This window comes from Pygocentrus nattereri, chromosome 15, assembly GCF_015220715.1.
Source record: "Pygocentrus nattereri isolate fPygNat1 chromosome 15, fPygNat1.pri, whole genome shotgun sequence".
In the NCBI taxonomy this organism is placed as follows: Eukaryota; Metazoa; Chordata; class Actinopteri; order Characiformes; family Serrasalmidae; genus Pygocentrus; species Pygocentrus nattereri.
In genome coordinates this window covers 5,792,720-5,819,415 of record NC_051225.1, presented here as the reverse complement: position 1 = coordinate 5,819,415, position 26,696 = coordinate 5,792,720, and the positions used below count along the sequence as shown (strand labels likewise).

Below are 26,696 nucleotides of genomic sequence, written 5' to 3'. Positions count from 1 at the left end.
CAAACAGCATATTTCCATCTTTTTAGCCCATAGCGGTTTAGCCCCAACTCTTAATGCTGAAGGTATAAGAAGGACCTTTGCGCAAAGTAACATATACTGCCTATTCAAGAGTAGATGATAAAGAGAGGCTTGAAAACGGTCGTGTGAAAGAATGATTTCTCTACGAAAAAAAATGGCAAAATGTGTAATATAAGCCCTTTAAAGCGATCTGCATGCTTGTACTGCGCAGCCCAGTATTTAGGACAAATGAATAAACTGGATCACCTGACTGAGCAAAAAATACTGGCAGCCTTTTATTAAAACAATGACAACAACAAAAGGGAAAAGGTAGAAACTGTGTTTAAAATAAGTTAATGCATCCTGTACGAAGAAATTAAATTTTTCAAATTTAGTTCACACTTTCTATTTATTTGCTGATTTTAACATTTTAGAAAACATTAAACATAAAATATAAAAGTTTTATTTTTCACCCAGTATGTCGAAATGTGCAAATTAATGTTTTTATGCATTAAACTGTGCAGAAATGTGTTTGCTGTGGAGGATATATAACTTATTTTCACTTCATCAACAAGACTGTATATAGAAAGAGTTTAGGACAGAGGATCAGATTGTGAGGGTTATGTTGAGGTGTGTGTGTGTTCATAAGCAGCTCTTAGGGGGGTCTTTGAGTAGAAAGCTAATGATATACTGTAGACAAGAGGCAGCTGTCATCTGGGGGAGATTAACCTACAGGTGATATTGACATTCAGAATGTTTGTACATTCTCATTATGTAGTGCTGAGTAGCTGATGGAGTCCTGCCACTGCCCTCTGGCCGCTTAATCCTCCAAATTCGTCCTCAATACAGCATTGCTGGAAACGGCTGAAAACTCTGATGCTGATGTCTTTTGTTTGCAGAGCTGAAGTTTAGATGGTTTAGGCTACTGATTGTCCACTTGGTTCTCAGCCATAAGTATTTTGATTCTTTTGTTAACTCGTCAAATTCAGAAGCTCGTTACATCCTAAGGCTCCTTATTCAATAACTACATGGAAAACATAGCAAACTGTCTGAGTTGGTCCCAAGGTATAGTGAGGGTGGACGAATGTCCACAAATCTGCTGGTGAATCCTGGACATTTAAAAGGTTAATGAGTATTTCTTCATTTGATCACTTGGACAGTAGTGATTCATTTGTTTTGCTTCATTCAAATGTGTTTATTATCTAGGAGATTAGATATAAGAGAATCCACTGGTGTAAGGAAGGAGAAAGTCAATAAGTGAAAATATGAGTTTTCAAAACTGGAGTTAAAAAATTATTCGAAGATACAGAAAAAATGGGACTCCAGACAACCACCTGCAAGTCCTGCTAGACCACCGGACCAGTAGTATGCTGAGTTGTTAGGGTTGCTATGATGTTCCAGATGGTTGCTAAGGTGTTGCTGAGCCATTGCTATGATGTCCCAGGTGGTTACTAAGGTGTTGCTACACCGGTGCTATAATGTCCTAGGTGGTTACTAAGGTATTGCTAGGCCATTGCTGTGATGTCCCAGGTGGTTACTAAGGTATTGCTGGGCTATTGCTATGATGTCCTTGGTTGTTACTAAGGTGTTGCTGGGCCATTGTTATGATGTCCAAAGTGGTTGCTAAGGTGTTGCTAGGCCTTTGCCGTTGTGTCCCAGGTGGTTGCTAAGGTGCTGTTAGCATAAGAAGAGTCTTCAAAAACATAGTTGTAAACACAATGTATTATAAATGTGGAACAACTCACTTTCAGGTTGCTTTGCATTCCCCATTCATTTTTACTGAATGAATTCGGTAAGAACACGTTTCACAGTTCTAACTTGGTAAACTATTTAAAAGTTCTTAACTATAGTAACAATAGACTGTTTTCCTAAGGGATAGAGTGTGAAACAAAGCATCATCAGTTCTTGATCTTAAACTACAGATGGATACAGTTTTTTAGTGTGGCAGATCCACTAAATTCCTTCATGAGAGCAGTTGTTGTATTATTACAAGCCTGTGGTCAGAACAGAAGGTGAAACTAATTGGCCCTCATAGGGATAGTAAGAAATGAAGGAAAAAGCAAAGCTAGACTGATGACTCCCTTCTCTCTCATCCTGTTTCCAATAGGATATACTGCGAAGACAAAAACACGTTCCTTCAGGACTGTGAGGATGATGGAGAGACGGCTGCTGGTGGGAGGCTGCTCCATCTCCTGCAGGTGTGTTTGTAAGGGTCGGGTCAATACTTTGAAGTTGAATCCCAGTTTAACTCCCCTCCATCATATTTGTTACTGGTTTGAAGTAAAAGGGCATCAAGATATTTTTTCTTTTGCCGTCGTCCACTGCTGATAGTTAGTGATAATGTGTTCACGAATGACTGTTAGATAAGGCCAGATTACCATCATACACATAGGATTTGTTAGAACAGGACTGTCCACCATGATTCTGGAGATTTGCTGCAAATTCCAGCTTTAATATGAATATCAGGCTTGGTGCTAAAGTCTGTAGCAGCAGACTAGAGCATGATTGCTTTAGAATGTAAACTAGAGGAATGGAATGATGCAGTTGTTCGCAGAAGTTTGGCCATCTCTGGTGAGTGTAATACACTGTTATCACTGTTGTCAGAAGAAAACCTTATATCTCCATTTTTGGCGTTTTTTGGTTTTTGATACAATTTGAAAAAACATGGTGCTGTTTACAATGTGTGAAAATTTCATGATGAATGGACCAAAAGAAACAGCCCAAAATGGCTTGGAAAAATTTCTGGTTCCATTGACTTGCATTAAAAGTGAAGTAGGTTTTTTCCTTTTCCTGTAAAGTTCTCATTTTGAAGATATGAGGTTTTCTTCCAACAGCAACAATAAATTACTTAACTAAATATTCTAAGTCATTACTTATATAAATATTATATATGTCAATTAGCAATCTACTAAATATTGCTTTTTTTTAGCTAATTATGACAAATGTTTGTGATTGTTTTGATGAGCTTTTATGTCATGACAGCTTTCGGTATTGATTTTTATATTTTTTTATTTATTTTTTTTATTTTTACACAGTTGTATGCAAAAGTTTGAGTGCCCCTGGTCAAATTACATGATTTGTTGATACTCTGATACAACGTCTTTGTCACTATTAAGTGACATGCTGTGAGTTTTTCACAGGCCACATTTTTTTTTTCCAATATTTAAAAATAACGTCCAAACAGTTGCCATGAAAAAACACATTTGTGGGCGGGGCATGAATAAGTAAGTCTGGGAACCATTCAGTTACTAGCCTCTCAGTCTTTGAGACCGAATCTGTTCTGCGAAGCTGAAAGCTCTGAGCTCTGCACTCATGTGTGTGTTTCTGGGTTTGTTTTCCAGTAGACTTTGGAGGATAAAGTGTGTTAACCTCTAAAACATCTCGGAGACAGCAGCAGATTATCTTGCGCTCTCCGGCCTTACGCCTCTTACACCCAGACACGGGCACGTCGTTCATCCATAAACTCCCGTCTTATCTCACCCTGCTCTCTGAGTGCTCATCCAGACCCTGCAAGGCACCGTGTGAAATCGATGTACCGTTTTAATCAAAAACCCAATTTCACTTTCAGTCATGGAAGGTTGTGGGAACTCGGAACACTTCACTCCACTCTGCGTCCGACACCCCCTACCCTCTTAAACCCTCGCAAATGAGCGCATGCAAATTAGCACGTTACAATTGACGATCCAGCGCTGTTATTTATAATATGACGGGACCCCAAACGAAATCTGTGCTCCTTTAATATCTGCTATTGCATTAACTCGACAAACTTTGCGTGAGACCCCCCCCCTCTCTACCCCGTCTTCTCCTTATGCAAACAAACCATTTTCTATACATAATCTATTTAACCTCATCATCATTCTGAACCGTTTCCTGGCCCCAGCTTCCTCTTGCACATGCTCAGTTTTTAATCACGCTCCGTCCATTTATGGAGCTGGATGTGACGCCACGTATAGACGACAAATGAGTAGTCTATTATTAGCCTATGCAGATGGCTCAGACCCCCTACCCTACAGGCAGTTTGCCAACTACGCCCCTGTGGCGCTTTAAAAATGTGATTGACAGCAAGTGCAGGCAGTTGACAGTTAGTGTTTTGCACAAAGAAACATTTATCTGTTCTTTCTTTCCCCTCCCATGTGTTTTATTTTCCCCTCGGAGGCTGATTCTCTAGGTTTCGACGCCGCACTCGCGTCTTTAGACGGATCTAAAATATTGAAATTGTTTACTGCAGAATAATAGATTGCTTAGGTGCTGCTGACTCCATGCAGATGTGCACTTGACAGAAAAACCGGAACGGAAATGTCTCCTGTTTGATGGGGAATCATGTTGACTTAAAGTGGTTTGGGATTCGTGCCTCATTTCGATGTATTGCACAGGAATGTATTACCCGACCTGTTCAAAGTGTGCCTTTGTTAAAAGTTTGCTTTGATTTTCTTTTGATGAACCTCACTGTTCACTTCTGTGTTGCGATATAACTTAATTTTAGACATTTCTTGCTATGAAAGTCTTCAAAGTGAGTTGTTGGGAGCAACCGAGTTCAGCTGAAGAGTGGAGTGCTGTCCCGAGAGCAAATGAGATCAAGCAGGAAACTAATTTAGACAAAGTGTAAAGTAGAGAAGGAAGTCCAGCAGTATCATCAATCAGTTTAGTCAGTTCAAATTCTTGTTTTATCTTTTAGGCTTTCAATTTAAGTTCGCAAACACTGCCTGTTGGATTATGGTCCCGGATGTAGCTGCCGTCATCATCGTTACAGTGTGTGATTCTCTAATGAATGTGTTTCAGAACTTGAGGCTAATTAGCTAATGCTTTAGTGTGACAAACTGCTGTCCTTGACGCAGTAGCAGGGGAAATGCTTCTAGAGAAGACAAGTTGTTAGGATCATACTTTTGTTGTGCTGCCCAGAAGGCCAGCCTACGAGAGTCAGTGCCTCTTACCAAGTCACTGACTGCCTGACTGACTGACTGACGTCAATTGTTGAAATGTGCAAGCACAGGTGTTGCCCAAAACAAGCAGCAAGGGGCGCTGAACACTATCAAATATGGCTCTCATAGCCCTCCAACACTACCAGTATAAGGCTGGAAATTTATGGAAGAGAGCAGAAACGCCTTCCAAGGGTTCTTTAGTGAAGAAAATTGTTCTATATAGAACTATGAACACTCAAAGAACCATTTGTGTGATTAAAATGGTTCTATATAGAACCTTTTTGAAAAGGGTCCTTCTATTGTTACAGGCTGGACATCATAAAAAGTTTTGGTGCTATATAGAACCCTTTAGTAAAAGCAGTGATTCTGTTTAGAACTGTGTAGAATCATTTCATGCTTAAATGGCTCTATGCCTGGTGAAATGGTTCTTCATACTGATGTATATGGTTCTATATAGTAAAAGAAAGGGTGCTTTTATCAGTACAAGCCAGATCTAGCTGGAGAGTGAGCTTCATGGATTCATTCATGAAAATTTCAGGAGAAAAACAAGGTGGGTGGGTGTTGGGTGTGTGGGTGGGTGGGTGAATATGTGGGTGGGTGGGTGGGTGAATGGGTGGGTGGGTGGGTGGGTGAATGGGTGGGTGGGTGGGTGGGTGAATATGTGTGTGTGGGTGGGTGGGTGGGTGAGTGTCTGGTTGAGTGTGTGTGTGTGCGCACGCAGATGGGTGAGTGAGGTGTGTGTGTGTGTGTGTGTGTGTGTGTGTGTGTGAATGTCTATGTCTGTGTGTCTGCCCTGTGATGGAATGGCGACCTGTCCAGGGTGTTTCCTGCCTTCCGCCTAATGAGTGCTGGTACAGGCTCCAGCTCCTCTCAGGAGTATAAGCGGATTAGATGATGAATGAATGAATGAATGCTGCTCCTTTACCAGCACAGTGTAACAGTTGCGTAGCTAGCTAACATTTCAGTGGTGAACAAAAGTTTTACAAACTTTTACAAACAGATCATTCTAAAAATAGCTATTGACATATCAAAATACATCATATCCTGTATCATGGGCTACGTTCACATTACCAGGTTAAAGTGGCACAAATCCAATTTTTTGTCCAAATGTGACTCAGATCTGATGTTTTCAGGGCTGTGTGGACGCAAATCTGATCAGCCCGAGCCATATGTGGTCCTAGATCGGATACGTATCCGATTCGTGTCCATGTGACCTTAATGTGATGCTCAGGTCAGAGTTCATGTGCTTTTTCTCCACTGCGCGTGTGCCATCATTCAGCGTTACCATGGCAACAGGCCCCAACAGAAGTTAAAGCCTGTAAACGGTGGAAAAGCAGCTCATCTCACCTTTTTCTCCTCCGTCTGGCTCTAATAATGAAGCTGAGAGCTGATCAGAGTTAATGATCTTCTCAGCGAAGCTCGTTCTGCTCGTTAGTTTGTGCTGATGATGCAGTGATTCAGTCACGTGACGTTACTGAGTAGGATGAGCTCATGAGGGTCATTTCAGGACACCGGTTCACCACATTAATGGCAGATTTGAGCCACTTACCTAAACGAGTGTGAACCGTCCTGTCGGTTTGAGCAATGAGGCTTGTAATGTGAACGTAGCTGTAGACACTTATGTCATGCAGCTGGTGCCAGTAAAACGTAAGGCTTGCCTTGTTAAAGTAGCTTTCTGAATGAAATGACTGAAATAAAATAAGTTGCTGAACAGCACGTCTAAACATGCCCACTCGGTTTTCTTACCAACAGAGATGTCCTGAATTTACTCTATTTAAACATGTAAATAATTTTCCACATGAATATTATATGTACACAATATTGTCTTGCAGTCTGTTTCCATTTCTGCAGGGGCAGGTGCCACAGACACACCTATAGGTTTACGATTGCGGACTGTAGCCTCTGTTGATGTCCCTGCTGTAGTGAGAATGGTCTACAACCCTAGTAATATCTAGTCAGTGGTGGCTGCACGATGGTCCTCCTTTTCTATTTATGATGTAGAAGGTGGCTGATAAATTGTGCAACAGATTCCAGTCTGTTACTGTACACATACGAAATCCACCTATACAGTATGTGTTTCCAATAAAATGGCCAATGAAACTAGGTGTACATAATAAACTGGCTGGTGTTTTACTTCTGTCTCCAGATTCTGGATGTGCGGAATGTGCTTGTGGTGGTATCACGATGGTACGGTGGGATCCTCCTCGGCCCTGACCGCTTCAAACACATCAACAACTGTGCCAGGAATATCCTCGTCCAGGAGGGCTACACGGAAACGATGGTGAGGTCATTATAATTACACACTCATTTACATGCTTAATATAACATGCTACAGGTGTGTTACTATAATTTGATGCTGAGCTCTGTATTAACGTTACCACACTCAGCTGGAATCTGCATTAAAAATGTTCCCAGTCGGAACAAAAACCTAATTTCTCCAGAATGCTTTTAGGAAAAGAAGCAATGGGCCTCATTCACCGACTGTTCTTAAAACCCACTTACGCAGTTTTCACGAAGATTTAGTGTTTTTTTATTTGGGATTTGTTCTTAAGTAAGAACAGAATCTACACACACTCGAGCACAAAGGTGAGAACAGCTCTGCAGTTTAATAGCACATCATGAATCTGACGTAGACTTTTGGTAGGACCTTTCTCAAGAACATGAAAAAATTTCAATAAAAATTTAGGAAGATATTGGTAAATGATGCCCGTTGTTCCTAAATGGTAAATGGCTCATTTCCAAAATTTTTCTTGTTTTTCTTTTGTATTTTTCCCTTCGAGGACCCCTTATGGCTTTTATTTGGATTTACTGTTAGAAAGAAAATCATAATTCATATTTACATAGCCATTTCTGCCTTATTCAAAAAAGCAAACCAGGCTGAAACGAGCATTATAACGTCAGCATGAATGTGTATAAATGTGTTCGTTTTTGTGACATGTTTAACATAATAAATCACATAGAAAGTTCATAAAAAAAGTTGAGTTTAATTTTAAAGAAAAGGTGAGTAACATTTGGTGATCTATGATATGGGCCCTTTAACTTTCAATGTAAGTCAATGGCGCAAGATTTTATTGCGTATTTTTTGGGCTGTTACTATTGTTACAAGCTTGACAGCAATACAGTACCACAATCGTACCATAAGAACCCTTATTGGTGCTGTGTAGAATCTTTTTAAAAAAGGTTCTATATAGAACCATCTACAGCTCATTCTTAAGAATATAACACTATTTTTACTATTAAAACAAAAATTGTCCAGTTGAAACCACCTTGTCAGGGCCTTTGAGCTTACACAATTAAAAAAGATGGTTCTTCAAGGGTTCTTGGGTAAAGACAGTGGTTCTGCTTAGATCTGTGAGTTATGTATCGAACCATTAAATGCTTAAATGGTTCTAGCCTGGTGAAATGGTTCTTCAGATTGCTGCACAATGTGTTGTATGTGGGTCTATATAGAGGGTTCCTCTGTTATTAAAAGCTTGACAGTACAATACAATAATAGAAGAACCCTTATGGCTGCTATATGGAACCTTTTTGAAAAAGGTTCTGGCTGGCTTTCAGTGTAAGTCAGTGCCACAAGATCTGTGTTTCTCTTGACTGTTTCGAATGATGAAAAACTCAAATATAATTCAAAACAAATTTTAAGCAATCGAAAGCGTTGCTGCCCACAGCAATGCTGCGGTCATACCCGTGATTCGGTCCATTTGCCTGGGCCTTCAAATGAGTTTTCCTTTTATTAAGATTTCCTTTGCTGCCACTGAAAACAAAACGTTGTTCCTCACTTCCGCTGTAACTGGTGTGGAAATATTTATTCAGCAGCTCACCTCTCGAGCCCGTATCGCCGCGACTAAAGCAGCGTGCGGGAACAAGGTTACACACATCATGATATTGAGGTTTGGAGGAGACTCGGCGGAGGCTTATATAGAGAGGCTGACTTCTGCCGGTGGATTCATTTGTTTGTTGTTTACTTTCCTTTCATTACTGTGCAAATAAGGACATGTGAGCAGCTGCAGGATCGTCATGGTTACAAGGGTGGCAGTGGTTTTCTGGATTTTCCCTGGGTTTGCCGAGATCTGTACCCCAGGTTTCCACACAGTATTGATCTCCTTGCTGCATGTGCACACATGTTCACAGGTGGCTTAAATACTTACATGGTGCAGATTAGAAAGACTGACTTCTGTGTAATCCACAATACAACAATAAAACAACCCTTATGGCTGCTATATAGAACCTTTCTTAAAAAGAAAGAAAAATATAGAACCATCTACAGCACATTCTTAAGAACCCTTTCATGATGCCAAGGGATCTTTCAGTGTTGTCGGTGTACAACCATTTTCTTTACTAAAGAACCCTTGAAGAACCATCTTTTTTGGAAGTGCAATTTCCCACTTTAGCTGCAAAATTAACTACGCTCTTAAACAAAGATGGTTCTTTCAAGGGTTCTTTCATAAAATGAAGTGGTTCTACATAGAAGCATGAACACTCAAAGAACCCTTTGCATAGTTAAAGGCTTCTTTGAATTATGAAAGACGTTCTTCAGATTGATGGAGTATGTGCTATAGATGGTTCTATATGGAACCTCTTTGAAAAGGGTTCTGTATAGCACCCAAAAGGTTCTCAGCTTGTGGTTTCTTGTTAGAGTGGAGGCTCTCAAAAGGAACTGGAGCTCCTCTTTGCTGCTGCTTTTGTTAGTTTGCTGCTCATTGATTTATTCTTAGGTCTCCTGTGACCTGAAGGTGTCACTTTAAAAGCCATTTTAAAGATGTTTTTGAACAAGAGGGCAACAGTCACAGATTCTGTCATAGCAACATGCAGCATAAATGCCGTTGGGCTTCAGCCTGCACTACTAGGGATGGTTTAGAGGGTCAAACTAGGAAACTTAATGGCTTTGATGATGTTGAGGTGTTATTAATACATTAATTTTGACAGTTCTAGTTTACACCATGCAAGCTATGATTGCTATGGGAAAAAAACAGACAAATTAACAGTGAGTACAAACAATTGGCTTCACATGTTTTGAAATGACACCACATCCATATTCTTCCAACACGTTCTCTTTGTTCAGTTGTACTGTTCCACTACAACAAAGACGTCTCAGAAGTCCTGAATATCTTTATTGTATTCAAACTCATCACGAGTTACAGTTTTTAAGTTGTGCTGACAGCTTCAAAGGAGTCCCATCTGTTCCCATCTGACTAACGGAGCTATTAGCAAAGGCACTCACTCACCAACGCAAATTCGGCTATATTTTAGAAAAAAATTGATGTAGGACAAAACATCAGATTTGTCATATATACTTTTCCCCCCACTCACTTTTTTTTTCGACAGTGTGAAATGCAGAAAGGCACAGCGGTGTAGTATTTCAGAATCCAGCTGAAGCCCACATTTACTGTACATCCAAGGGGAAAGTGGAAATTGCAGCCTATTGCACGCTGCTCTACTGAAAGCACCAGCAAGGCCCATGTGGTTTTATTTGAGTGTCATAACTGAAATTTACATAGTGATCCCAGATTGAGCCGAGTTCAGTTGTTATGCCTACGCGCCGGTAACCTGCGGTTTTCTGAGCAGGAGATGGAGATGCATTGAAATGCATAGTGTAATTAGAAAGCGGACTGGGAGCTCTAGTGACAGGCTTTAAGCCAAATCTAAACAGCCACGGGGATGCTGGGATGGAAACGCGATGTATAACAGATCTTCAGGAGATTTTCTCACACAGTCTGTCAGTGTAAATTCAGCGAACAAGGAATACAAAAGGCCTCCATTATGAAACATGAAGGTCGAGAAGGAAGAATAATAATGAAGTTTCAATAAAAACTGTACTGTAGCTCATATTTCTCTGACCAGAGAGCTGATTTATGATCACTTTGACTTCTACCTGCTGTTAAATAGTTCAAAAACCTGCAGTCGTCTAGTTGTCCAGATCAAATTCAGGTAACTAAAATGAAAAATGCTATATAAATAAAAATGATGCCTTTATTGATTGATTGATTTGATTGATCTGGCCCATCATGGATAATGCAGCCACACAATTCAGGTAAAATATGTTAGTTTGCTAATGCTACGATAAAATGACTTGGTTATCTTTAAAAATGACCATGTAATGGTGTGTTTAATACTGACTTATCAAATTTGATTTACCTCACCCTTGATTTGGTTGCCAGTTAGCTTAATATTCTGCAGTGAAATCGCTGTATTTTTATATATCGCTGTTGTCAGAACAAAACCTCGTATCTCCAAAGTGGGAACTTGACAGGAGAAGGAAAAAATCTGCTTTACTTTGAATGTAAGTCAATGGAACCAGACTTTTTTACATGTCATTTTGGGCCATTTCTTTTGGTCCATTCATCATGAAATTTACACACGGTGAAAAGGGCAACATGCATTTTCAAATTATGTTAAAAACTGAAAAACGGCAAAAATGGAGATGCAAGGTTTTCTTCCGATAGCAGTGATATGCATAATAGTAGACAGTCTAAACTGATATCTTTTGTTGCTAACTGTTTAAGTGAAATAACTGCTTTATTGTGGCATAAACATGCCAATATATTATTATATTAACACAGATAGCAGAAATGGACACAACCAGCAAAGAACATTTCTGCGAAGTTTTGTCAACTGATTCGTAAGTGAAAAACTCTGCAGGAGTGTGTTTTGTATCTTCTTCTGGTTTCATTCCTTGTAAGCGGCAGCAAATAGACTCGAAGCATAATACTGTAGTAGGCACTCTTAAATTTACGTGCTAAAACAGTGAAGCTGCAAGTATTACAAGCTTTCATATTCCACTATAAAATAAGCTCCACATTGCTGTCTTATAGATCTCTTTGACCACCATTTTCCCCTGGTGGTTTTATGCATTATATCAGCTCTATATTGGTATAGAGATTGTCCACATACAAATGGAGGTGTAATTGCGCCCAAACCGCATTTAAAACTTCTTGAAATCTGACCGCTCAAACCTTCAGCAAGATGTTATGCATGTAAATGCATAATGCTCTCCAAGCCACATTCAACAAACAAAACCCCTCCCAATACTGTGACAGCATTGGCCTGTCCAGTTAACAGGAGCGTCACTGCTCCACCAATCAGCTCCTGATGTGTGTCTTCTTAGAGATTAATTCTGTAGCCCACTTTGCTGGTCTTGGTCGAGTTAGTTAGCTTAAATAAAGCACTGGTTTGATTAAGCTACTTCACCTTGTCATTTTTCACCATCTCACTGCAATACATTACGTTTTAGCGCCCATGGTTCATGACCATGGCTAATTATGCTTAACAGCTGTCCTATTGTAAACATTGACTGATGGTGTAAACAAATGCAGGCATGCAAAATTATCATTTTCTTTTGACTAGAAAAAAATGAGAAGCAACACTGGTGATTGGTTGTTGTATATGAACTGGTTTGCATATGACGGTTAGTTGATTTTCTAAGTGACGATAAGTTTCCCCATCCTCTACAGAAAGGGTGCCCGATCCTGGACCTGGAGATCTGCCACCCTGTAGGGTTTAGTTTCACCCCTAACCTATTAGATCCGGGAGTGTTGGATCTGAACTCTCCAGGGTGGCAGATCTCCAGGGCCAGGATTGAGCACCCCTGCTCTACAGAGAACACACTGCTGCACGTTTTAATGCACAATTACTGTTGATTTGCTGAGATTGACACACTGGGGGAAAAATCAATATTAAAGTTAGCCCTGCGCAAAAATTATGCCACACTTTATATATTATATTTTTCACTTTTTCCAGTATGGAGTGGTTTGCATCTGAGCAGTAATGCAGTCACTGTACCAGACTATAGTGGTGAAGTGGGAGCTGAACCATGAGGCGAAGCTCCCATGGTTGGCCTACATGCCAACCCTCATCCATGGTCATGAGCTTGGGGAATTGACCGAAAGAATGAGACCCTGGACACAAGCGGTAGAAATGAGTTTCCTTTCTTGGGAGGTTGGCTACACTCTGCTTAACAGGGTGAGGAACTCTCCCTCCCGGTGGAGGTTTACCAGGCACGGCCTACTGGAGGAGACCCCAAAGTTGTCCTAGGACCCGCTGGAAGGATTATATCTCCAATTTTCATTCGGCAGTATAATCGAATGATGTTCCACGTATGAAGCGTTTATTATTACTCCAGATAATGTCGATGTGGATGTTGATGGTGATGATGATGATGATGATGGCTCTCTGCAAGCATCCATGTTGTCATCCACATATAAAATGCATGCAAAATGCATTTCACTTCCTGTGAAATACCAAAGACACTGAATGTCATTCTTGTCCTGCTTCCAGCACAGCGGACGTCTGATGAACCAGCAAGTTGTGCTAATGACCTGCGGAATGTGAGGGTTTTTTCTTTCTGCTGATGACATTCATAGGGACACCGTTTAGTCTCTGAGGGAGTAATTTAAAAAGCCAACTTAGGGAGAGAATTTGGCTTCGTGCTGCTGCTAATTGCCATCTTTCCGCCTTTAAATTAATTTGTGGCAAAATCACCCACAGTATATTCATGAGGTCACTTGGATTTTTTTGCTCTGCTAGGCTGTAATCAGCTGCCTTGTTTGGGGTGAGAGGAGAGCATGTTTTGAATACAACTCAGTCCATTTCTTACAGGAAGTGATGTAAGCGTAAATGGGTGAGGGGGTGCTGTTGGCTGGTGTCACTCAAATCTCTATTCATGGTGAATGTTCCCTGTGTGACTGACTCAGTGACCCTCAGTCAGATTCACTTTAGGGTGGATTGCGCCTCTTAGCCACCTCAAGAACTGCAGTGATAGAAACGGGGAACCGAGGCTGGTCAGAAGTGAAATCGCTAAGAATTTATAGTACATGTTTAAATCATCGCTGTCGGGACTCCAGAGTGGTCATTTTACAGGAAAAGGTAAAAGCGTTCTTAACTTTAAATGTAAATGAATAACATTTCATTCATATAATAATTATAATACAGTAATTTTGGACTGTTGGTAGCTTATGGGAAAATATAACGATGAATGGTCTTTGTGTACATATATACACACTTAAAAATGATGGATCTTCAAGGGTTCTCTAGGAAAGAAAATGGTTCTGTATAGGACCTTGACCACTCAAAAAACTCTTTGCATGATGAAAGAGTTCTTCAGATGAATGGAGAATGTGTTGAATATGGTTCATGGGGAACCTTTTTGAAAAGGGTTCTGTACAGCACCAATAATAACAATAAGAAGAACCCTTTCTGGTCAGCATATTCTCCATCAATCTTAAGAGCGCTTTCATGATGCAAAGAACCCTTATACATTCAGATGTAATATCAAAACCTTGAAAACGGCAGCTGTTTTTACATGATGTGAACATTTCATGATGAACGGAATAAAATGAAATATAATTGCTTGAAATAAAATCTAGGCAAACATACAGGTGCATGCAAAAGTTCAAACCTACCTGGTCAAATTACATGATGATGTTGATTCTCTAAGGGTCACCGTCCCTCCAGCCCCGACTCACCCAAGGACTCCATTTCCCAGAACCCCCTGGGTGATCATGTGACTGTAGACCTTCCTCCATACACTAGTCACCGTTCTCGATCACTGATATACTGAAAATCTGTTTGACCTGCTTTGTTTGTCATATGACTCGTCTTAGTTTAGTTTATAAGCCCAGGCTTTAGACTAAAATCTTTGCAAGGTATTGCTTTTCCTAGTAGAGCTACTGAGCGTTTCCTGTTTGCTGTTTTGTCTTAGTGTGAACTTGACCGTGTTTCTAGACTTTTGTCTTTTTGCCTTTCCCCTTTTTGGATCTTTGTAGCCTGATTACATCTTTGTTATGTTAGTCCTTTTGTGTATTTTGTCTTTTTTTGGATTTGATCTACGCCAGTTTACCTGTTTATTGTTTACTGTTTACAAGTAAGGACGGCACGGTGGCGTGGTGGGTAGCGCTGTCGCCTCACAGCTAGGAGGGCCTGGGTTCGATTCCCCGGCCGGGCGACCGGGGTCCTCTCTGTGTGGAGTTTGCATGTTCTCCCCGTGTCTGCATGGGTTTCCTCCGGGTTCTCCGGTTTCCTCCCACAGTCCAAAGACATGCAGTCAGGCCAATTGGACATGCTAAATTGCCCCTAGGTGTGAGTGACTGTCTGTGTCTGTCTGTATGCCCTGCGATGGACTGGCGACCTGTCCAGGGTGTATCCTGCCTTCCGCCCGAAGACTGCTGGGATAGGCTCCAGCACCCCCCCGCGACCATGACGGAGAAGCAGCTTAGAAAATGGATGGATGGATGGATGGATGGATGTTTACAAGTAAAGGGTCATTTCTTGTTTTGTTTTGTTTTTGTTTTTTTTACCACGAGCATCTGCCTGGTCCTGTCACGTTACACTAAGTGAAAATTTTCTAAAGAGAACACACCCAGTACCCAGTATAAATAAACAGTAAATGTGCATTGAGACTAGAGGAGGTGTTCACTTATTCTCCCAATGGAATTACATCTCTTCTCCATTGGAATCTTCTCAGTAACCCACTGTACTCCATCAAAAATAACGGTTGTGCGCAAGTACATCTCTTCGTTTCTCAAGATACAAACAGTGTAAATGTTCCCTCAAAGGTACAACAGTGGCTTTAAGGTCCAGTTGTGGGCCTTAAGTACGTTTTTCCCAGGTGAAACCTCTTCATAACTGAATGTTTTAAAGCGGAACAGTAAAATGAAAAAAAGCCTGGAGACGGGTGTGTGGAGTCGGTACAGATTGAAAGATGAATTTTAAGTGTGCATTAAGATCAGAGGAGGTGTTCACTTATTCTCACTTGGGAAATCAACAGAACGCTGCTTGATTGGGGGTGCCAAAACTTTTACACGCAACCGTACATTGTGTGGAGAACGTGATTTTCTCTTAAAAAGAAAAAAGAGGTGCTGTTTTGACAGTAACGCTATAGGCTAGGCTCATAAAGGGATTTCAAAAAGCTACCATATACCGTGTTATACCATCTGATCTTTATTAAATACGAACATCTGCAGGAATTTAGAATTTTCCTCATAATGGCTCAGATGTTCTTTCGATTTATAGATGGACAAAGCTTCATCAGAGTGCCTCACTGTTGTGTGATTGGCCCCTGTGTGTGAAGTTGTTCTGCTATTCAGGCTTGATGTTCCAGGAGGTCATTTGTAGTCGGCCTCTCTTTGTAGTCACCCTGCATGTAGCCACTTATTTCAGCTCACTCTCATCCTCTCGGATCCTGTCGCTTTCTCTCCTCTCGTCCCTCAGGATGAAGCATCAAGAACAGGGGGAAAGAGCAGAAAGCCCAAAAGCAAGAAGATGAAGTGAAGCCGCGTTTCTCAGTGTTTTATTCCCTCTGCAGCGAGGAGTCTCCCAGGATAAAATGTCAACAGGCGGGATTTTGGTGGATGTGAAGGTAAAGCTTTACCACGCGGGACGAAATGTGCCTATTGCCTAGCGACAACAAGGACCTCGACACTGTTTACAATTTTAATAAAGATCAAAGAAGAGGCTAAAAATGGAAGCGTGTTGTGAATGTGACAGTTTTTTTGAAACATTAAAAAAAGCCAAACGTTCTTCCTACAAGCTACCCGGATTTATGATTTGTGATTTGCAAACTGATTTGCAAGTTGATTTGCAAATCGAGTGCTGAATGTCATTAATATGTCTCAAGATAGCCTGGAGCACTGGCACACGCCGCTTTGAGGGGTGTAGTGAATTTGGCTGTGAGGCAAGGTGTCAAAGCTTTTATTCTCTGTAATCCTTTTCCAAACAGATAAATATTTGTTAGCAATGCTAGCAGTTCTCAGGGCTGGTCCAGTCTAAATTGAGTTCTTTTCAAAAGCAACATGCGAGCACACATCATTATCACTCGCAGTGGTGCCAAACATCATGTGAAAGTGTATTGAATTGCTGCATCCAGCATTGTTTCACTCCAGTCTTCATTCATTTCATTGGTGTTGCTTAATGTGTTATAAAATAGTTATTTGAGTGTGCGTCCCACAGGGTTTGAGATACGGACCCCTAACCAACTCCAGAATGTTCAGTCTGATCATGAGACGTGTACAAGATTTTCTTTAAGAATGGTTTTTATTGGATTTTGGCTTTTGAAGGCTTTACACAAAAAATTGCTTTACAGTCATCTGGTGCAAACGATCAAAATAACCCCATTATTACAATGACTGCCAAAATTGACCCATTCCTTGTAGGAGTGGTCTGCTTTAGGAATGGCGTGCGCAAGTTATATTCCAATGGAATTACATCTCTTCTCAGTTGGAATCTTCTCTGTAACCCTCTGTACATTGTTAGAAATACAGGTACATCTTTCATTCAAGATACAAACAATGTAAATGTTCCCTCAAAGTTACAACAGTGGCTTTAAGGTCCAGTTGTGGACACATTCAAAGATGTATTTTTAGTGTGCAGACCACCTGCTTAAAGTTTGGTAACTCTAGACCACCTACAGAGCTTAGTAACTGTAAAATAATACATTTAGTTCTTGGTTTACATTTAATCCATATGAATGAACTTAGCCCGTTATTTAAACCTTTCATCGTCTTATTAGAAGACAGAACAGGAAGCATCTTGGTGGAGTATTCATTTTAAGGAGTGCTCTACGCCCCAACCATGAAATGGGTAGAGAGTTCCCTTCTTCTAGGTCTTGTCTTATTCTTTCTAACAATGAGGGTTAATCGACTGTGGATAGGAGTTTCCAGAGTTACATAAAAACACATAAATACACAATCCTCCTGTGACCACTTAAAGGTAAACGCAGGGCTAATGGTGGGTATTGATTTTAATCTGCTTCTGAAAAATTAATTTTATAGAATTGAGAAGGAATTAAATAAACTGATCTGTATCTGGATTTTAAATGGATATTAAAACATCTACATGAAGATGTTTATAACCAATACCAATCCCTCAGTAAAGCTTTCTGTTCTGATCACTTCAGCTTTTGGTTCAGTTGGCATTGGTGAACAGTAGAGAAGACAAGGAACACCCCTCTCTTGTCATTCTTTGTAAAGAGAAGCCTTCTGACCTAATGCCATTTGTAGGGACTGTAGCTCTGGGGTCTTCCTACAACACTCTTGCCCACTTAATAAAATTGGCACCCAGATTATATTGTGCACCCCATTCTTATGTCATTCTTATAGAAGTACACCATGGAAGATACAATAGTAACCACCTAGCAACAACACCCTCACAAATTCCAGAGATACCAGAGCGACCAACTAGCAACACCCTAGGCACCACCTGGAATACCATGGTAACCACCTCCAATCAACCATGAAAAATACCATTCCCATAAGAAATACCTTTCCCATCACCTCCAATTCCATAGAAACCACGAAGCAGCAACCACCTGGAATTCCATAGCAGAAATACCATAACAACAACCCCCAGTACCACCACATTCACATACCAATACCCTAGGAACCACGAACAAAACCATACTAACTACCCAGCAACACCCTTCCAGTCACCTCCAATACCATAGAAACCCACATATAAACACCCTAGCGAACACCTGGAATACTATAGCAACCACCTTACAGTACCCTAACAACCATCTCCAGTATCGCAATAGCCTAGCAACCATGAAAGATATTGTAGTAACCACCCAGCAGTACTCTTCCAGTCACCTCACAGAAACCACACAGCAAAAGCATAGCAACTACATAACAACTTGAAATACCATAGCAACCGTAAAGCAACGTCCTAGCAATACTGGGGAAGTGCTTAAGCTGCACAGTCACTCTGCGTTGTCTGTAAGGAGTGCAGCTTCCTAGTTTTTCATTTAATTTGGGAAGATAAGGCCTAATATTACTCTTATCTTTTCACAGTGATGCTGCCCAGTGACCCTCAAATTAAAAACCTTTGTGACAGTTCTTCAAGACGAATTCATTACATATTCAAATGTTCAGTCATATGTGGGGAACTGCAATCTCCTTTTTTTCATGCATCATTACTGTAGTGAGATTATAAACGTTCCACACAGTTCCTTTGGCCTCCCTCTTGTTTAGGGGCCTGAAAGTTTGCTAATTTCCTCGTTCAGCCCTGGAAATGAACTGGTATGTTGAAACAGGTGTGTTTGAGCAGGGAAATCACCACACTGTGCTGCCCCCCAGGACTGGAGTTTGAGCCCCTGTCTTCATTTTTCATTGTTCTCCTGAAGAGAAATCTGTTAATGGTCTCTGCACAGAAGATATCGTCAGATGTTAGATAGGATGCTGTCAAAATGACACAGAAATAGACGTCCCTGTTTTTACCCCCCTTGTTTTCAAGTGCGAGGTGTGACCTTAGAAAAAAAACACAGAGCAGGAAATCTGAAAGTAAAAAAAAAAATCCATGACTTGAAGGAGCATGAAGGAACTCATGAATATTTATGAGAGCACTGACAGTCCCACACATTTTTAGAAACGTTTTATTATAGGATGTCTGGATCAACTTCAAAATCTCAGAACGGGTTGCTTACTCATCATCAATATGCAGTGATCTGTTCTGAGGAGTGAGCACAATGCTGGCTTTAGATGTCTTATCCCCATACGCTCCTCCTTGTTGGTTGTTTTTAGGGCAGTTGGTGATTTGATTCCTGTTTCCTGTGCTTTTTTTTTTTCCTCCCCAATTTAGTCGTCTCCAATTCCACTCACTGCTTAGGCCTCCCTCAATCACACTATGCTACCAATGCTAGGAGGGTGAAGGCAGCACAGGCTTCCTCCAAGACCTGTGAAGCTCCACCGCTTCTATTCGAACTCCCTCTCACGCGACGTCACGGGACAGCCGATCGTGCTCAGCGCCAACCGCCAGATCTGTTACGTCAACTAACAGATGCCTGCACTGACTAGTATCGCGTTGAGTGATAGGGGGGAGAAGGAGGGCCATCCTACCCACCCAGAGAGAGCGAGGCCAATTGTGCTCTCTTGGACTCCCGGCTACGGACACCTAGATCATCACCAGGGATCAAACTCGCGATCTCCTGATGACACGGCCAACGCTTAGACGGTTGCGCCACTCGGGAGCCCCTGTTTCCTGTGCTTTTGAAGTCTTTCTCCATCAGCTTCACAGTTACAACTCCATTCACTTTTCCACTGCCGTGCTCTTTCAAACATCCCTCTCAACCCACCCTCCCTGTGTTTCTCCGTCCCATGAATATTAATGCACCTTTTGACTGCCGCCACGACCCTTTCAGATTCAATTCTTGCTCTCTTCCTCTCGAGGGACATTGCTAAATATTTTCATAGACCTTTGTTGTGTCATGTGGCTCCTCGTCTGAAAAGCTGAACATGATCTGCATTTGAAAACGCTCCACCTTACTTGTTCAAGGGCAGCATGTCCAAACAAAGAAACTGGAGTACAAACAATTGGCTTCTGGGCGACTTGAAATGACACTGCATTTATATTCTTCAAAGGCGTTCGCTTTCTTCGGTTTTACTGTTCTGTTTCAACAACAAAGTCCTTAATGTCTTTATCATGTTCAGGTTCTGAAGTTGTGCAGCTTTAAGAGACGTCAAGTGGAGTAATTTAGGTGCTCCCGACTGACTACCAGAGCTATCAGCGAAAGCTTTGATTCATCACTGCTTACTTGGCGGTTTAGTGAAAAATGGATTTGCGCTTCTAAAAACAACGGTTCCTGAATGGTTCTGTGATGTTTAAAAGCTTTGTTACAAAATCATTGTGTTTGTACGATGCTCACATCTCATTTTCAGAGATGAGTACTGAAAGAACCACCCACTGTAAGGTTCTTTAGAGAACCAAGCGTGCTTTTCTAACACGGTGGTCACCAACCCTGAGATCTGCCTGCTTGCAAAGTCCACACACTTAAATATGGTGGCTCCTCAAGGGTTCTTTAGTAAAGAAAATAGATCGAAATAGAACCATAAGCACTCAGGATGGTTAAAGGGTTCTGTGCATGGCAAAAGAGCCCCATATGTGATCATGAACACTCAAAGAACCCTTTGTATGATTAAAAGGTTCTTTGGATTGTGAAAGCGTTCTTCAGCTCAATGGTGAATGTGCTATATATGGTTCTAGATAGAACCTTTTTGAAAATGACGTTGACTGCTTGCAGAGTCTACCCATTCAAAAAATGGTTCTTCAAGGGTTCTTTAGTAAAGAAAATGGTTCCATATAGAATCATGAACAGTCAAAGATCCTTTGCATGATGAAAGGGTTCTTTGCATCATGGAAACGTTCTTCAGATTGATGGAGAATGTGCTGTATATGGTTCTAGATCGAACCTTTTTGAAAATGAAGTTGGATGAAAAACACTGAAATACTATCTGGAGTAGGTTAACTGTTAATTTTGTCATTCAAACCAGTGTAGATCTGATTTTTTATAAAAGTGCTAACATTAATTTTTTGCGAATGTGGCAGTGATCTGTGTGCACTCAACCTATTGCACTGTAACTGACTTACACAGCACTGGGCTACTCTGGGACCTTGTTTACAACTTTTGATTACATTTAAAATGGAGAAAAAAACTTTATTTTTATTAAAATTTTGTAATTTCAGACATTTTGTAACTAGGAATTGCGGTGTTGGTCCACTTGCATCAATAAAAACATGTTGATGACGACTGGGTGAAAAGAGTGATATTGAAATGAATGATTAAATGAAATTAAGTGCAAAATAAATTAGTTTTTGATCCAGAAATTTGTCTTCCAGGTGCATGTATCTTATGCCTCTTATTGCAATGTTATTATGATCATATATTCCAAATAACCATGGGTATTATATTAATTTATCTATGTAAATATTGTGGAGGACCATTTAAAAAGGTTAAACCATCAACTGAAGGGTTCTTTAGTGGTTACCCTTTTCTGGTTCTGTTTAGCACCTGTAATTTTAAGAGTGTTGCGCAAAGCATCAAGTATGTTTTTTGTTTTTGGTCACTAATTGAAAATATCCCAGAGTTGATGCCATTTGTCAGACACACTCATGTAAAATTAAAGTTAGCCTACAGCTAATATTGACGCATGAAGCCACCAAGACAGCATCAGTGAAGAACCAGACTCTCTCCATTGGTCAAATTCAGCAACTGGCGGCAACTTTTCACCTCTTGTTGCCCAAATCGCTGCTTGCTCATCGCCTGTGGACGTCGACCTGAACTTGAACTAACCTTTGTCTGCTATGACTTCACTGATGCCAAGCACAAATCAGATGCGTTACAGCTAAAGATCAAAATCCTGGTGAAAAAATCGCTTGTGGGCTTATTTTTACGTAATCCCTCTGCCGCTATTCCATCTCGAGTTGGGACATTTATCTAGAGATAAAGTACTACGTTGCTCAATGCTCAGTTCCTATTGGTAATTGCCATGTCGCTTTGCATTGTTAAACCCTGCTCAACTTTGTTGTGTCGCTGACTCCGCCCACTTAGCGTCGCTGACTCCGCCCACTTCATGATGCTAGAACTTGCCAGTTGTCATTGAAAATGAATGACCTCCAGCCACCGTGTCGTGTGATATCAGTGCTGGTACGAAGGCAGGGTGATACCAGGGTGGTAGTGATGTCACCTTACAGCAGGAAGGCTCTGGGTCCGATTCTCCGACCAGGCCACCAGGGTCCTTTCTGTGTGGAGTTTGCATGTTCTCCCTGTGTCTGTGTGGGTTTCCTCCCGCAGTCCAAAGACACGTCAGGCCAATGGGTGATACTTAAATTGTCCGTAGGCGTGAGTGTGTCCACCCTGTGATGGACTAGAAACCTGTCTATGGTGTTTCCTGCCTTCAGCCCAGTGAGCGCAGGGATAGTCTCCAGCACCCCACTTGACCCAGGAGGACAAGCGGCTTAGACAATGAATGAACTTGCTGTGTTATTTGCCGACATCTGCCATAGGATGCTAATTTTATGCATCGTGGGATTTCGGAATTGCCCACGCCGGATCACACAAACAAGTTAATCACCCTTTGAAGCATCTGGCCACAAGAGCCCGAAGTATATATGTGTTTTCCTAACACGGTTATCTCAGATAATACCCAGCCAAACACAGACATCAACACAGGGACATTAGCATTGCATGAAAGTAGTTCATTTGCATCGCGAGTAAGAAACCCTGCCCTTTTGAATGGCCTACCGGCTGACGACAGAATCAGCTGAATAAAATTAATTGGAAAAATCAAATCAGCAAATTAAACGTGGCCCGGTGGGGCCCTTGCGGTGAAAGAAAAGCAGGCAGAAATGGTAATGCATGTTGGTTTTTTTCCCCAGCTGAAGTGGGTTCTCTTAGATGGCCGCTGTTGTTTACTCAAACGAGGGTCTGGACCCTTCATCTCAGGAGTTCAAACATCACAGAGGAGCAGCAGAAAGCATTCTCACTAACCATCTCTCCTCATTCTCTCTAAGGAGATGGACCACACCAGGACAAAAGAATTCAATCTCTGACACGAGGCCTTTTTCTTATTCAAGCCCAGCTGCTGCAAAGGCAAAATAAAAAACAACAGATGCATTGAAAGTGGTTTTGAAGCATGCTGGGTTTTTATCTTTGGCTCTTTTTTCTTTTTTTCTCACTACACAAGAAGCTGGTGTGAAAAACCAGATCACTAATGCATCGCTTGAATAGTGAGACCAGAATAATCTGTTAATGGAGCACTTTTTAGCCTCTATGGTGGGAAGAACAATATCTTCACTGTCAAAACAAAACCTCATGTCTGTTTTTGCTGACCATCTCCTTGTTTCTACACTCACTGTCCATTTTATGAGCTCCACTTACTGTATAGCTGCACTACAGTTACAGACTGTAGTCCATCTGTTTCTCTGATACTCTGTTACCCCCTTTCACCCTGATTTGTAGTGGTCATGATCCCCATGGACCTTCACAGAGCAGGTACTATTCTCAGCACGGCAGTAACACTGACGTGGTGGTGGTGTGTTAGTGTGTGTTGTGCTGGTCTGAGTGGATCAGACACAGCAGTGCTGCTGGAGTTTTTAAACACCTCTGTCGCTGCTGGACTGAGAATAGTCCACCAACCAAAAATATCCAATATCCTGTGACCACTGATGAAGGACTAGAGGATGACCAACACAAACTGTGCAGCAGCAGATGAGCTGTCGTCTCTGACTTTACATCTACAAGGTGGACTGACAAGGTAAGAGTGTCTAATAGGGTGGACAGTGAGAGCTGTGTCCTGTCAGTCTGTTCTCCTCCCACATGGCCTGCTGTTAGTGTGTGTGTGTGTGTGTGTGTGTGTGTGTGAGAGAGAGAGAGAGAGAGAGAGAGAGAGAGAGAGAGAGAGAGCCTACTGACTGGCTACAGCTGCTAAATGAGAACCTTACGCAGGACACGTGTAATAATTTGAGCATCTGGTATTTTTACATAAATTGTTCTGGTTGTATTGATTTTCAAAAAGGGAGTGACAAGGCTGGACAAGATTAGAAATGAGCAGATCAGAGGGACAGTGAAGGTGGAGCAGTTTGGAGATAAAGCCAGAGAGGCCAGGTTGAGATGGTTTGGACATGTGTTGAGGAGGAATAGTGAATATATTGGGCAAAGAATGTTGGAGATGGAGCTGCCGGGTAGAAGGAGAAGAGGTAGACCTCAGAGAAGGTTTATGGATGTAGTGAAGGTGGACATAGAGATGGTTGGTGTGAAAGTAGAGGAGGCGGTAGATAGGGCAAGATGGAGGCAGATGATCCGCTGTGGCGACCCCTAAAGGGAGCAGCTGAAAGAAGAAGAAGAAGTATTGATTTTCAAAAACAATAATGCGGTGGGTCCACCAGACCACTGAGTAACAAACACATCAACACCACACAAGGGTTAATGATCTAAATGCTTAAGATTTAAATGCTGATGTAGCTTTAGTCACTGCTCTTATTAAAACACAAGGCAGGTGTCTTTGTGACTGAAGCTCCTGCCATCTGTGCCTTAATACTGAACCTTCTTTCAAAATCACTTAGATCTTGTTCTCTTGCCGCCACTATTGAAAGTCAAGGCCAGTTGGGTCTGACCAGCATTTTTATGCGGGCTGGATATCAATAGCTTGTACACCTGTCTGGAACCATCTGCATGTATGCTTTCAACTCATTTATTTCGTTTTATTTCTTTTTATTTGTCACAAGACAAACTGCACTCTGTCCAACATAACCAGTAGAGTTGTAATATATATATATATATATATATATATATGTGTGTGTGTGTGTGTGTGTGTGTGTGTGTGTGTATATATATATGTATATATATATGTGTATGTATATATATATATATATATATATATATATATATATACAGCAGTGGGGAATTCTCAGGGCCTTCTAGGCCTTTAGAGAAATGTTAATGATTTCTGGCAACTAAATAATACCTAGTACTAATGTTTTACTTCAGAATGTGAAGGTGATGCTCAGTTACTGTGCTTAAAATATCTGCATTTTAGTAGTTTTACTACATTTGTATTCCTATAGAAATGTGTTTCGTTTGTTTGTAACGCTAATCCAGGTAGATCTCAACCAAATATTTTATCATTTATAAACGCTTCTGTATCAGTATCAGCATCAGGGAACCTTCAAGGCCATCTCTGAATGAAGATATTCAGAAAAGGCCTTAAGAGTAAAAAAATATACATGTAAATTTTCGTTTTTTTCTTAATCACCAGAATCGTCTTAGTTTCTGTGTTTAAAGCCTGCAAGTTTTGCAGTTACACTCTTATTATACTCAGTTGTGGCTTGAGACAAAAGGGTTAAAATCTTGAAACACCCGATGGAAAATGATCTGTTCAGGATTCTTTCCTGTGTGGTATCTAGCAAGTGAGCGGTCTCATTGGTTAGGGCTTCAGGAGCTGAACTGAAGGCCTCACACATCAGATTGACTACTAACGTAGGAACGTGTTAAGGAAGTGCCAGTGGAATCAGCCAGTCATGTTTTGATTCTCTATGGGGGGGACCAGTTTTATGAAAAGCATCACTCTAGACCTTCTGGAAGTTCTAGATAAGTCCCTGACTGCATATACAAGCTCTACCCAGGTTTCAGTTAGTTGTTGGCTCTTTACTGAAAGAGTCACTGTAAAAGCCAGAAAACAAAAGTTAATGTGCAGTAATGTTAGCCCAGCGCTACATTCTATTAGAAATCTCATAAGGGTGCAGATGAAATTAGCATTATTGTTAAGGTGGGATTTTCTTTGTATTTTTTTAATCTGAATTTTGCCATTTATTGCCCAGCTGAGGGTCTAACTCTAACAGGCCCGGTTGCCACAGACACATATATAGAGTAACTTCTGAAAGTATTGAAACACCAAGGCCAAATCCTGTTTTTGTTATACACTCAAGACATTTGGGTGGTAGATAAAAAGATGGATATGAGATGAAAGATCAGAATTCCAGCATTTATTTCCTGATACTTACATCTAGATGCATTAAACAACTTGGAACATGGCACATTGGGGGGCAGACCACCCCAGTAGGAGAGCAAAATTATAACAGAAAAGTAAATTTAAGCAATAATAATAACAACACTAAATCGGGTTGCATATTCTACTGGTACGAGTGGATCAGACACAGCAGTGCTGCTAGACTTTCACTCACTGTCCACTCTATTAGACACCCCTACCTTGTCAGCCCACCTTGTAGGTGTAAAGTCAGAAACGACAGCTCATCTGCTGCTGCACAGTTTGTGTTGGTCATCCTCTAGTCCTGCGTCAGTGGTCACAGGACGCTGCCCACAGGATGATATTTTTGGCTGGTGGACTATTCTCAGTCCAGCAGTGACACTGAGGTGTTTAAAAACTCCAGCAGCTCTGCTGTGTCTGATCCACTCAGACCAGCACAACACACACTAACACACCACCACCACATCCGTGTCACTGCAGTATTGATCCACTGCCCAAATAGTACCTGTTCTGTGAGGGTCCCAGGGGGTTCTGA

At 41.2% G+C, this 26,696-nt stretch overlaps 1 protein-coding gene across 1 annotated transcript in view; it reads left to right on the top strand.

The window, feature by feature from the left end:
- The window catches only part of impact (impact RWD domain protein), a 58,084-nt gene extending 41,648 nt beyond the window's left edge, over window positions 1-16,436 (top strand). Inside the window, exons 9-11 of the mRNA XM_017693321.1 lie at window positions 2,105-2,195; window positions 7,063-7,197; window positions 16,119-16,436. Coding sequence (XP_017548810.1) covers window positions 2,105-2,195; window positions 7,063-7,197; window positions 16,119-16,178 — 286 coding nt within the window. The 3' untranslated portion in view covers window positions 16,179-16,436. The remainder of the gene's footprint in view (window positions 1-2,104; window positions 2,196-7,062; window positions 7,198-16,118) is intronic.
- Window positions 16,437-26,696: the final 10,260 nt, after the last annotated feature.